The sequence below is a fragment of the Miscanthus floridulus genome, chromosome 18, assembly GCF_019320115.1.
Source record: "Miscanthus floridulus cultivar M001 chromosome 18, ASM1932011v1, whole genome shotgun sequence".
In the NCBI taxonomy this organism is placed as follows: domain Eukaryota; kingdom Viridiplantae; phylum Streptophyta; class Magnoliopsida; order Poales; family Poaceae; genus Miscanthus; species Miscanthus floridulus.
The window spans coordinates 101,854,032-101,867,321 of record NC_089597.1 but is presented as its reverse complement, the minus strand read 5'-3'; the positions used below and the strand labels follow the sequence as shown (position 1 = coordinate 101,867,321).

The window sequence follows — 13,290 nt, the reverse complement described above, 5'->3', positions numbered from 1 at the left end:
CGCTACGCTAGCTACCGCACGGTCCGGTCCACCACACGCACTGCCGGAAATGGTAAAGGTCAACAGCAACAGAGTTTCACCGCCAGTGTCCACCCTCCGCCCTCCCCCGGTCTATGCGAGGACTACGACTGGGCCCCACACGGTAAAAAAGGCGTAGCAGCGCGTAGCACCGCAGTAACAAAAAAACCAACCACCCTCTTCCTCTCCTCTCCCATCTTCTCTTCTCCTTCCTTGACCCGAGCGGAGCCGGGGGGCGTGCGACTGCGACTGCGAACGCACTCCGCAGCAGCAGCTCACGCGCGCGCTCGGCACACCACCACCTCTCAGCCTCACCGCCGGCCCCCCTATAAATAACGGGATCACTCTCCCCTTCCCCGCCTCCGCCTCCGCCTCCGCTGCCGTGTCCTCCTCCCTCCCTCCGCCGTTCCCCTCGTCCCGGCCGAACGCCTCCGCCGCGCCAGCGCCAATGCGCCACGCCTCGCCGCCGCAGGAGCTCCCCGCCGCCGGGGGCGAGATCCAGGCGGCGCTGGCCCCCGCCACCTCCTCCTCCGCCCGCGCGGGCGCCCGCGGAGGCGGAGGCGGCGGCGGCGGCGGCGGCTCCTTCACGGCGCTCCTGGGCCTCCCCACCTCGCAGGCCATCGAGCTGCTCCTCCCCCGCACGGCGCCGCCGCCCGCCCTAGCCCTAGCCCCAGCCCCAGCCCCCGCCGCAGCGCCCGCGCCAGCCTTCCCCTCCGACCCGCACCTCGTGGACCGCGCCGCGCGCTTCTCCACGTTCGCGCCCCCGTCCCCGTCCTCCCCGTCCCCAGCCCCGCCTCCACCGCCCCCTCCCGCCGCCGCCGCTAACGCCGGCAAGCGCAAGGCCGACACCGTCGACCGCGCCTCCAAGGTAGAGTGCTTGCTACTACATCACGCGTCTGCATTTCCACGCGCTCCTCTGGACCTCGCCGGCGGAGCTTAGTTCTGAACTTCTGATTGCTCCGTGACCGCAGGGGAAGGCGGCGAAGAAGGGGAAGACAGCGGAGGAGAAGCCCGCGGGCGGCGACGGCGACGACGAGAAGCCGGCGTACGTGCACGTGCGGGCCAGGCGGGGCCAGGCCACGGACAGCCACAGCCTCGCCGAGCGGGTGAGGTCCGCTTCGCCGCGCCGCTAATCGCAACGCTCGCTGAGCATAAGCCAACCTCATGGGAGGATTAGATTCGGTCTGGCCGTGGGGGTTTATGCCAATGATTGGGTGATTAGGACGCGGTGACGTCGCCGGTAGCCCCCTTTTCAGGGTCGCTTTCGCCGCTAATTACTTAATTATTCGCTTTCATTCTTCTTCTCCAGTCTCATCAAAAAGCTGATTATCTTTTCTGACTTTAAAAAAAATACTTTCACTCATCAGGCGAGACGCGAGAAGATCAATGCGAGGATGGAGCTGCTCAAGGAGCTGGTCCCCGGCTGCAGTAAGGTGTGCCTGCCTGCATTTTCTCACCATCTATCTATTCCTTTCCCCCTCATCTTTACTCCTATCTGTATTTCGCACGCCCCCACCTTCAATTTCAGTCCTGAGCACATTTCCTTTGGAAGGAAGCCTAAACTATACGTAATGTGTCGCCTAGTGTCGTGTAAATTCTGGTTCTCCTACGCGCCCAAGTACACTGCTTTTCCTGCTTTCGGTGGTCTTTTTACTGCTTTTGAGAGGCCATCTCCGAATGGTCCTCCTCCCTTTGCTCGGCGCCTTGGCTGTAACTGTGCAACGCACTGCAGTCGAAAATACTAGCTAGACCCCTCGTTCGTTGCCGTGGCCGTGCATATAGATGGGCAACGGGCCGGCCCAGCACGGCACGGGCCCGTGCCAGGCACGGCCCGACCAGGCACGGCACGGCAGGGCCCATCGTGCCACTGGGCCGGGCCGCCCTGGGCTTCGTGCCTGGCCGACGGCCCAAGCACGGCCTGTTGGGCCGATTTTCGTGCTGGGCTGGCCCGAAAAGCACGCCGCGGCCAACGGGCCGGGCCAGCCCTAGGCCCACAAATGCCGAGAGAGAGAGAGAGGGAGCAAGAGGGAGGGAAGGGGAGGCCGCGCTGGGGCATGGAGGCGGCGGTCGCTACCGCTTGAGGCCGAGTGGCCGACCACCGGCGAGCTCGAAGGTCGAAGCCGGTCGTCTCGCGATGGGGAGTGGAGGATGAGACCAGCCGCCGGCGCAGGGGGCATGGAGGCGACCGCGCTACTCGAGGCTGGCCGCTGGCGTCCTCGAAGCCAGGCGCTGCGCGGGGGGCGTAGAGGAGGAGGGCGACTGCCGGCGGCAGGCCTGTGCGGTGCGACGAGAGTGGGGAGGAGTGCGGTGCGACCAGGAGTGGGCAGGAGCCGAGTGCGTCATCGTCGAGTGAGAGGGGTCGGGAGCGCATCGCTGCGACGCTCGGCTCGCAAGTGCGGGCGTGCGGCGCTGGGAGAGGCACGGTGGATTTGGGAAAGGAATTAGGGTTAGGGGGAAGGAGTTGGTGGCCTGGTGGGCTTTTTTTAGCAAAAGGGTGGTGGGCTCTTAGCAGGCCAAATTGGTCACCGGGCCACCATCGGGCCTCTCACCAAATTGCGGGCCGTGCCGGGCCAGCCCGCGTGCCTAGGGTGCGGCCCAGGCACGGCCCTGTGTACCGGACGTGCTAGCCCGGGCCCACTCGCTACCGGGCCGGGCCGTGCCATGCTCGTGCCAGGCCAAAAATGCGGGCTTCGTGCCGGGCCGTCGTGCCACGGGTTGCATGCCCATATATAGCCGTGCAGCATAGTAGTCCCCTCGCTGGTTGCGAAAACAAACCATAATATCAACGCGGGAAAGGCCTTAAATGCAGTGCGTTCCGAAACTTGGCGGTGCCTGATTATTCCGGCACCGTGCTCCCGACACGTCCATATGGGTCATGTTGCACGATGGAGGTGGGATGGGAATGGGGGGTGTCGTGGCCGGCCGCCTCGTCCCGGCGCGCTTGTGGGTGATAGATAGGGGAGGGAGGCATCGTGATCCGGCGTACCTAACTGGGCATTGGGTGTGATTGTCTGGGCAGAATGTAGCAGCCGCTTTGAAAGGTGCCGGGGACGGGTAGCTTAATGCGTGTGATGGCTTGGTCGAGGCCATGACATTTCCATCGTCCTATCCTGATGGAATGTTGCTATCGTCTTTTGCGCTCGCAATAATGTTATGGATTATGGGTCGGCATCTTTGGGTGTGGTGTGGGGATGTGGAGGCAAGCCTGCGTGCGTGGAGGTGGTGGCTTGAGGATAGATGCACCATTGGGGAGGAATGGCCGATGGTTGTGTTTTCGTTGGTGTGTGGAGTTTATGGGGAATGGTTGGTGTGTGCCATTGCTGCTGCAGTGGTTTGACCATTAGTTTCATTGCAAGGACAGCGGCCAGCTTTTGGTCTGCACTCTGGAGGCCATCACTATGGAAGAGTGGCGGTGTAGGTCAATTCCCTGTGAGGTTTCGTGTTGCCTTCAACAAACGTGCAGGGGTTGCAGTTATGAAGCAATGAACAATGTTCTGCAGTCAAGCTTGTTACCGCGTATTCATGCACGAATTGTTCTAGAACAGTAGTAATTCACTGTTATGAACAGTATTTCACAGTTATGAAGCAACTGAACAATGTTCTGCAGTCAAGCTTGTTACCGCTTATTCATGCACGAATTGTTCTAGAACAGTAGTAATTCACTGTTATGAAGCAATGAACAATGTTCTGCAGTCAAGCTTGCTGCTGCTTATTCATGCATGAATTGGTCTTGTTGATGATGCTACCCCCACTCCCAACCTTTTCAATTGTTCTTGTGAAATAGTGTTACTTTCAATATCTAATTCCAAATTTGGAATGAAACTGTAGGCAGTTTTCCATTTGATTTTCTTTCTTTAAAATCTCAATGAGATAGGAAGAGCTGAGGAAAACAAATTAGCTAATTAATGGCTGCTGTTTGCTTTTTGGGCTGTATCAGGTATCAGGAACAGCACTGGTGCTAGATGAGATCATCAATCATGTTCAGTCTCTCCAAAGGCAAGTTGAGGTAACTGTTGATATCCCTTGTACAGCCTGAAAAGTCCCTTTTCGTTTAGCCAACATAGCACGCATTATCTTTCTTCTAATCGCACTACTGTTATGCCTTTGTGGTTGGTCCAGTACTTGTCAATGAGGCTCGCAGCTGTAAACCCAAGGGTCGATTTTGGTGGGCTAGACAGCTTTCTGACCACGGAGGTACTTATGCTGCCATCCTTTTTGTCAGCTTTCTACAAGTTGGACCTCATTTATTTACAGATTCATTTCTAAGAAAAGCTTTCTCCTGGAGCACAAAGCCTGATTAATGAAACCATATTGACTTATTTTTGAAAAGTTTTCTATCTGAATAGCTTGGTTTCTGCAGAACCTCTGTTAAAACTAGCAGGATACGTCATGCATACTCAAATATGCTGCTGTTATTTCGGGATCTAGCCAAGTTGGGTGCTGTTCTTTCTGGTTCTAGCCTACTCCCTCCGTTCCAAAAATAATGTAAATCTCGTTTCTCGATGAGTCAAAAAATCTTAAAGTTTGACTAGATTTATAGGAAAAAAATATATCAACATTTAAATTTTCAAATATATTTATTATGAAAATATATTCCATGCGTAGTTAATGTTACTTATTATGCATCATAAAATATTAGTTCATTTATATATATATTTGGTCAAATGTGATATTATTTGACTCAGGGAATGAGAGTTATATTCCTTTTGGGACGGAGGGAGTAGTTGGAAGTTGGAACAGCTAGTATGAACTGAACCCAGCTGTTGTAAGCAGCCAAACCACTATAACATGTATGTGTGCAGGTAGAAAGTTAGTTATACAGGGAAGAAATGGCAAAATGTGTCATTTTCTGATTAATGAGGTTTCCATTTCCCAGAGCTTCTTTGAGTTCTGCCAATGGGAAGTTTGATGAAAGTCTACCTCGCAGCCTAGTGGTTTACCATTACTACTCCGGGGTCCCAACTTTAGATTCTCCTTTAGAGAGAAAAAGAACTCTCTGCTAGTAATTAGACAGCTGAACCAAGGTCGATTGCAGATGCCCTGAAGTTATTTCACATTGAAGGATATAGTTTGAACTAACCATATCAATAATGATCAAAGGCTTGCTCTTGTAGATAAATGCATCATTAGAGTATCATGGTTGGCCCACATATTACTTTCAAGAATGTCTTGACAATGGGCCTGTTCGCTGTGGATGTTTAACAGCCACAGCTGCTGTTGCTGTTGCGTATGCACACTTGCTGAAGTTTAAAGAGTATCAAATATGCACACTTACTTTCAGAGGTAGCAAATTCTTTGGAAGAAAATCAGATACCCACCGTGGCTCGAATCAATCCTTTATGCAGTTTAAAGTGTGTTACTTTGCTGATGGAAAACTCAGTGCTTGTTCTTTTTTAATCTTCAAGCTGCTAATTCTATGTTTATACTACTACTTTTACAGTGTGGAAGGATAGCAGGCTTCAACTGCAAGAACGGAATCGACTTGGAGCAGGTAACCTGGCCAGAAATGGGTGTTCATGGAGCAAGGCAGCTGATGCAACTTCAACAGCAGTTCTGGCATGGAGATTTAGCACATCCACACCAAGTGGCTTCACAGTGGGAAAAGCGGGGGGACGGCCATCCTCCCGTCTTTAGCAACTCCAATCCCTCTCTCTTCGGCTATGATCTAACAAGCTCTGGTAAATCTTTCACGCAGTCCTATATCTTCCTGACTGAATTTAGTTGTTTGTCGCTTACTTCACATATCTCAGCCTGGTTTGGCCCACGACTTTTGTCTCTTACTTTGTCCTGCCAGCACTCTCTTGAGAAGAAAATGTACAGATAGGTAATTTTAAAATATGTGGTGTTACCCAAAACTTGAGGTGAATAGTTTCTACAAGCTAGGGGAAATTTCTGAAGTATACCAAGCTATTTACAGTCCTGACCAAATCTTGAATATGCTAGCATTGCTGTTACATTGGCCCAGATAGCAAATAGTGTTTGTATTATTGAAGAAACACAGTTGGAGCAAAAACCATACAAAAGCATGTGGTGCTACAATGACCAAGTGTTTTGCATTAGCTAATAAACTTGATAGCTAGGCAGAGATCCCAGCTAGAATCTCCTCTGTTTGCTTATGGAAGATGTCTAATTTGAATTGCTGCACCCTTCTTGGGAGGAAAACTATTCTGTCCACTGCTTCAGAACTATTTAGCATTAGCTATTTTTTCATATTAGCAAAAACCATGAGCCCAGGACTTCGCTAGAAAGGTTACCAGATTAGAGTGCCGTTCCTGGATCTTGGTGCCTTTTATTTTGTTTGTTCAATCATTATTGTCATCATCGCCATTCTTTGGGGTGGTAAAACTAAGGGGGCCATGTGTGTGTTGGTCTGGTGGATCTGTTCTCTCTGGCACAGGCGGACCCTACCGGTTGGTGCTGATGGCCCGAACCCAATAAATGCATGTCCAGACCCAGAAACCATATCGGCCCCGTCTTTCTGTTTGGGCTGGGCTGCATAAGGCTTGTAGATGCAGATCTGGTCCCTTGGGCCCCCACTCGTACAACTGTGAACGGGCCCACCGTTTCTGTAAGTTGTCCACTACTTGTCTCGGTCTCTCGTGTCCAATTTTGCGTGTTGGAGCTAGCCGTCCAGGAAAGAATGCAATTCTAGCACAGTGTCATGGTTTTGTATTTTAAGTTCGATCAATTATAGATAAAAAAGTATCAATATTTATGATATCAAATAAATATCATTAGATTAATTACGAAATGTATTTTTATAATAAATTATTTTGGAGCCGTAAATGTGAATAATATTTACTAGAAATTTAGTTAAACGTGGACTACTTCTGCTGGCACGCTACACGTAGTTGCATTCTTTTATGGACAGAGGGAAGAGGGAGTACTTCAGACTGAATGCCACTATCTGCAGACGGGGTTATGGGTTTTTTTTTTGTGTGTGTTATAATTATGCTAAGCAAATGCATGAAGTGAGCTATTACTTTCATGCTGCCATTTCCACAATGATACACCACGACAAGATCTTCCATTCTACTGCCCTTGTAATAACTAAGGATGTAGGCCAGCACTGGATAAGTTGATAGCTATTATGGAGATGGTTGGAGTGTTCAGGCCTGACCAGCCTAATTAAGCGTTTCCATAACTTGTAAAGATGTGCTATCAATAATTGTAGATCCTAATCCTATCATGCAAGCCAAGCTAACTAGCTCCACTGATCTACACTACCTTAGGCTTAGAACACCGCCCCAGCTTTTGCTGCACCAATGAGAGAAACCAAAGAAAAAGCGTAATAAGAGCTGGTGATCTGCCGTTCGGATCTGGGCAACCGATCTGTGCTACGGCCCTGGATCCAAGCAGAGTGCGTTGTGGAGACAGGAGCTATTGGAGGTACAGGCCTAATCATGCAAAGCGTTCAGGAATCATTAAACACCCTGGGGACCCCCCTTCTTCCTGACGAGATGAGATATCTGTACTGCATTACGGCTGGCAGAATCTTTTTTTGCCCAGAAATAATTGACAGCTTCTTGATGTACCGGTGCCTGCTCAGCGCTGAGTGGCATACAGCAAGCGCTGTCCGGCAATCCGGCCAGCATCTTTATCACGCGGCCCCCTGCGCAGCTCGCGGCAGCTCTGGAGTCTGGACATGCAGACCTCTTGTTCATGAGCTCGCAGTTGAATGACATAAATTGTGTTAAACTGTTCTTTGAATTTGTGTTCATGAGCTGTGTACAGACCTGAAAGTTATTGAAATTCCACACTGACTTTGGTCTCTGTTTTCATGGGTTCTCTGCAGGAACCCAGCAAACTCCGGCGACCAAGCTAAAGACCGAGCTTTGAGCGACGATGGTAGATAGCATATCAGGACAGCAAGCTGAACATATGAGGTGGGCGGCAGCAGCAACAGAATTTCAGCAAGTTGATCAAGCTGCAAACGAGCTGTGAATGAATGGCGGCTGTGGCTGTGGCTGGTTGATGGCAAGCGTAGCGAAGTCAACATTTTCAGAGAGGGGATGTACATATAGCGATAGAGATACTATTGGTGTTGAGCTGAAGACGGGGATGCATGATGGGCGAGGATACCAGCGTTCCTGCTGCTGTCGTTGTAGAGATGGGCAAGCCCTGCTGCTATCGTTGAAGAGATGGGCAAGCGATACTCTGGTTTCGTTGCTGATATTCTTGGTGTATTTCTGACTATAATTGCCCAATCTTAAGGTTATCTGAGCAGCATTTTTTTATGAACGAAAACAGAGAAATATCATGGGTCATATACCCTTCTCGATTGCATTTCAACAAGCATTGCAAAAGTTGACAATTTTCTCTGCCTAAACACGAATGTATCACAGTATATTATATATTATATATATATATATATATATATATATATATATATATATAATGCATGCTTATTATACTCCCACCGTATATATATATTTTCTCTGCCTAAACACGAATGTATCACAGTATATATATATAACACGAATGTTATAGTTTTTTAACCGGAGGTGCTAGCGTCTGGACAGCAGTGCAGCCTGCCTCTGTCTGCTGAGGCCTCTGTCTGCTGATTTTTCTCGCCCCCGCACGCGCATTCCGTCTCGTCGCAACGCCCACGTGTCTGTACTCATTTCGCACTCATAGCTCACCCTATCCGCCTCGATTTGAGGTCGTTTGCCCCACCCTGCACTCGCGACACGCACCCATCGTGTTCTGACAGCCAGCCCCGAGCGTGCCCCGTCCACAGGACACCGGCGCGCCATGCGCCCCACCCGCCGGCCCATGCCACGCCCCTATCCCGCCGGCCCCAGCTCGCCGCGTCCTATTCCCCGGTGCCCGCGCCGTTCCACCGTCACTCCCGGTGCCCCCTGATTCTCTAAACAACATGAAAGATGTGCAACATAAAACACCTAAATGCAACATACGTATGCAACAATGAAATATCTGGAACATACACTTACAACATATGTGTGAAACATATGCAACATCCAGATAAAATATTTGCAACTTGCAGCAACACTTACTGCAATGTAAGATTAAAACAGCTGAAACATTTGAAACATATTATTGCAACCTATGTCTGAAACATAGGCAACATCCAGATCAGAACGCTTGCAACATATGTCTAGAACAGATGGAACATTTTGCACAAACCTGAAACAATTGCAACAAATGCAACATCCCCCGATCTACTTTTGCAACATCCATATGAAACAATTGCAACATACCTCTGAAACGTCTGCATTTGAAACATACGCTTACAACATGCACTTTCATCGCAACATCTTCTTGCTGAGCTCGTGCATCGCGGTGGCCATGGCGTCGACAACGCCCACGACCTTCTGGTGGGGAACGGCGGTGTCGGCAGCACCCCAACAACACCTCAGCGCGCGCGGGGGACAGGGCATGGTGCGCAGCAGCGGGGGCGCGGCGCGCAGCAAGCTGGAGCTGGCGCGGCATGAGATGGAGCGCGACGCGGCGATGGAGGGGGCGCGGCGCGGGATGGAGCGCAGCTCTGGATGGGGGAGCCGGCGGCGCGAGATGGGGTTCGCGATGGGGAAGACGACAACAGCGAGCACATGATGCAAAGCAGCACACGATGGCGAGAGCGATACGGAGATATTTTTTAGAGATGAGATGAGAAACGCAGAGAGCAAGGAGGCCTGTTGGGCTAGTACGCACGGGCTAGGAAAGCGGCATTGAACGGACGCGAGCATTACCATTTTTAATATATATCTACAAATATGGGAATGACATAATTAAGGCAGAATGATTTACGATTTGGAATGGTGAAAGTACTGCAAAGAAAACAAAGTTGACCTTAAACGTCATAAATGAAGAAAAGGTTTTATCGACCTTGGTTCTTGTCTATGATCTATCACATCTGAATCTCAGTATGAACAGGATTTCGAACACAGCACAAGATGACTGAATGACAACAAACTGGCCTATTTGGATGGGAGGTTTTTCACAGGAATTTCAATGGAATGGAATTATTTTGTTTTGCTGACATCATACACCGTTTGGAACGGAGGAAAGCAGCCAGCTGTTCCAGAGGAAAGGAATCGCTTGCTTCACAAAACACGGGAAAAAAGCATCCACCCCGAGCCGTGGTTTTGTGGAAGACCGAGGCGAGTGAAGGGAAAAGAAGCGTTTGCCTGGCCATCAAAACATGTCAGTAGCATACACATGCGGCTTCTCGGACCAGCAGTTTGGTGGGTCAAACATGTCAGTAGCATACACATGCAATTTCGTTTGATGGCTATCCACTCGTGGGACCCACATTAATCTAGGTTCCTGTGTTTAGGATTCCTTTATTCCAAACATGTTTTGGTAAATTTTCTAACGTTTTCTATTCCTTTGTTTTGCTACTACACATCCATTCAATTCCTGTAGTTTTTTTCTTTTTCCTCTGTTTTGCATTTCTTTGTAGGGCCGAAGTGGCGGTAAAACCACAAGCTTTGTGTTCTCGATGAATGCGTACTTTTAAGAGACGAGAAGAGGAACTCAATGAATGACTTCTAGTAACCCCCAACAACTTCACATTTCTAGCGGTCAACTTTAGTTTGTTGTAACAAGTTCTACATTAAGCGGCCAAAAAGCTGTGTAAGCGCTAAAAAATTCCATCCTCAGTTGAACTACTTGTGGAAGTAGAATGATGCTTGTGCTAAATCTGGGGGTATCCTAGTGGGCATTAACATTGAATTTTTTGACGTAGGTTCCTTTGTTCAGGGAGAGTTTATGTTACAGATGAATTTATGGGGTAAGGAGAACAAGACAAACAAGTAAAATGGAACCTTTTAGTAGTCTATTGAGCGGCTCAAGAAAACAAATTGGATTTCCTTTGTGAATCAAGATTTTGCTCCAAACGTGATGAACCAAAATTGGTTCCTTCCGGTCGCTATTTGCACTCAATTTAAGGATTTATTTCTGCTCTGTGACCAGGTCACTGTAAAATGGTGTCTGGGAAACAATATGAACCTTTCTTTTAGGGTGGTTGCACCCTGAGTTAAGGGAGCAATGCAACCTAATATGCGAGAAAGTCAATATGTCTCAATTTTCTCCAGACAGAGATACTATCCACTGAAAATGGGAAAAAGATGGCGTGTTCTCTGTAAAATCAACATACAATGCAATAACAGTGAATGGATCTGTATTTCTCATCCATACATATCTGGAGAAGGCCCCCCAGAATCCAGATTTTCTTATGGCTTGTAGAGAATAATGCCATTCTAACAAAGGATAATCTAGTTAAAACAGGTTGTGTTGGTGATCCCAAATGTACCTTTAGTGACAATTATGCATCCATTTCTCATTCGTTCTTTGAATATTCAGCTGCCAAGGTTATTTGGGGGAATAGTTGCTACTTGCTTTGGAGCAAATAATGTTCCAAGAAGCTTGAATCAAGTTTGGAAGTGGGTTAAAGTTTGGATTCCTAATGGAACTAATGTTCACTCTCTTGGCCTTGCTGCCACTTGCTGGGCTATTTGGAAAACTAGGAATCAAGTTTGCTTTGAAGATAAATTTGTGCAAAGCCCAGTTGAAATCATATGCTATGCTTGCTCTCATGCAATTTTGGTCAGGGCTATACATGGAGGACATGCAGGAGCTGATTGCAGATGGGGTTTGCATTATGTTGCAAGCAGTGTCAACCATCAAGATCAGAAAGCCAGGTAGTTGTGGAGATGGAATCACTAGGCTAGATGGTGCAAGCAAAGATTCACAGGATGGGGAAGCCTAAAGTTGACTGATCGTTGATGGATCGAGAGGCAACTGTTGTGGAACTTGAAAGGCTCTGTAATCCCTCATGAGTTCTCTGAGACAGGGGTTCCCAAAAACTCTAAACGCTTGTATTTCTGTTACCTTGATAATGGAAATGGGGTGATCTCGTGTCAAAAAGAAGAAGAAAAAGCTCTGTAAACAACTGAATATACTGATGTAAATTGCAAGCAGCTGAAAGAATGAACACAATAAGCATAGCAGTACAAGACTAGAGGTTTTGCTGTTGATGTAAGCTGTTATTCACATGTCTCCTTTCAAAAAAAAAAAAAAGAACTGCATTCCAATGGTAGGTTAAAGCTGGTTCACTACAAAATGGTCAACTTGATGAATCCACAAGAAGGCAATAGCTGACAGTGCATTCTATCTTCAACATATTGACAGTAGCTACTGCCTACCATCAACCTTAATCACAGGATTACCATTTCCCCAACTTGAGCAGCGACATGCAATTTGTCATAGACATTGCTACAATATCTTGGGGTGACCAAGGACATGCATTATGACAAGATAGTTTATTTATACACTCCGCTGAAGGTTTCCTGCTACTTCATGTACTGCTACATTTATGATTCAAAACCAATGTTCCAAAACCCTTCCGGTGTCAGAGGCGGTGCATACCTGTACCGATGCCTTGATACACCATCGTGGTGCTCACATCTGAAGGAGAATATAATTGGTGGAATATTAGATATATTGCATTGGGCCTCATGGGCTGATTATATAGGGTATACAGGACTAACACCTCACGTGGGTACGCAATGTGGTACTATTCCTATTTACTCTAACATCCCCCCGCAGTCACAGCGGGAGCACTACAAACGGTGAGACTGGAGAAGAAGCTGACAAAGCTAACATTCCCCCGCAGTCATAACAATTGATGCGTCGCGTATGCTGTGGCTGGAGAAGAAGCCGATGAGTCCTCATGCAAGGCGGTAGCCCTTTGTGCCGATGTCGAGGTAGCCGAGCGTGAGGGCGCAATAGCCGTGGTCGAAGAAGCCGTGCTGAAGATGGCCAAGGTCGACGTAGTTGTGGTCGGGTTGCCATGTCGATGGAGCTGCAGGCGCGCGAGGGGCGCCATGATGATGACGGAGACGCGTCGAGGCAGTCGTCGTGGAAGGGGGCGACGCCGAAGTCAACGCAGTCAAGGCCGTCGTAGACGTAGAAGAAAGGCGACGACGCAGTCGAGGCAGACGGGGTAGGAACGGGAGGGTCGATGCCGAAGTCGATGCAGTCAAGCCACCTGTGCGCCGAGGCGTGGGCTGGGTTTGCCAGTCCCAGCAACGCATCGGGGACGAAAGCACGCGTCGGTGTTGCCAATACCGGGCGTACAAGGTAGCAACCACGGTGATGCTGTCGACGTGGTTGTGCTGGACGAAGTAGAAGCAGTGCGAGAGCAGACGCATCGGCGAGCAGGGCTCAGCGACGATGCGAGGGGTGCGACCGGCGAGCATGGCTCAGCGACGGCGCGGGTAGCGGCAGCTCGATGACGAAGACCCA

The 13,290-nt window shown here is 49.2% G+C and overlaps 1 protein-coding gene and 1 pseudogene across 1 annotated transcript; one reads left to right on the top strand and one right to left on the bottom strand.

Moving 5' to 3' along the window:
• The first annotated feature begins 207 nt into the window (after positions 1-207).
• LOC136520911 (transcription factor bHLH48-like) lies at positions 208-8,329 on the top strand. The gene is made up of 7 exons (XM_066514587.1): positions 208-886; positions 990-1,124; positions 1,386-1,451; positions 3,956-4,024; positions 4,138-4,212; positions 5,459-5,696; positions 7,814-8,329. Exons 1-7 carry the CDS (start codon positions 467-469, stop codon positions 7,855-7,857), a joined length of 1,047 nt encoding a protein of 348 aa, XP_066370684.1. The 5' UTR covers positions 208-466; the 3' UTR covers positions 7,858-8,329.
• A 4,027-nt stretch (positions 8,330-12,356) lies between these two features.
• The window catches only part of LOC136524280 (protein gamma response 1-like), a 44,789-nt pseudogene continuing 43,855 nt past the window's right edge, over positions 12,357-13,290 (bottom strand).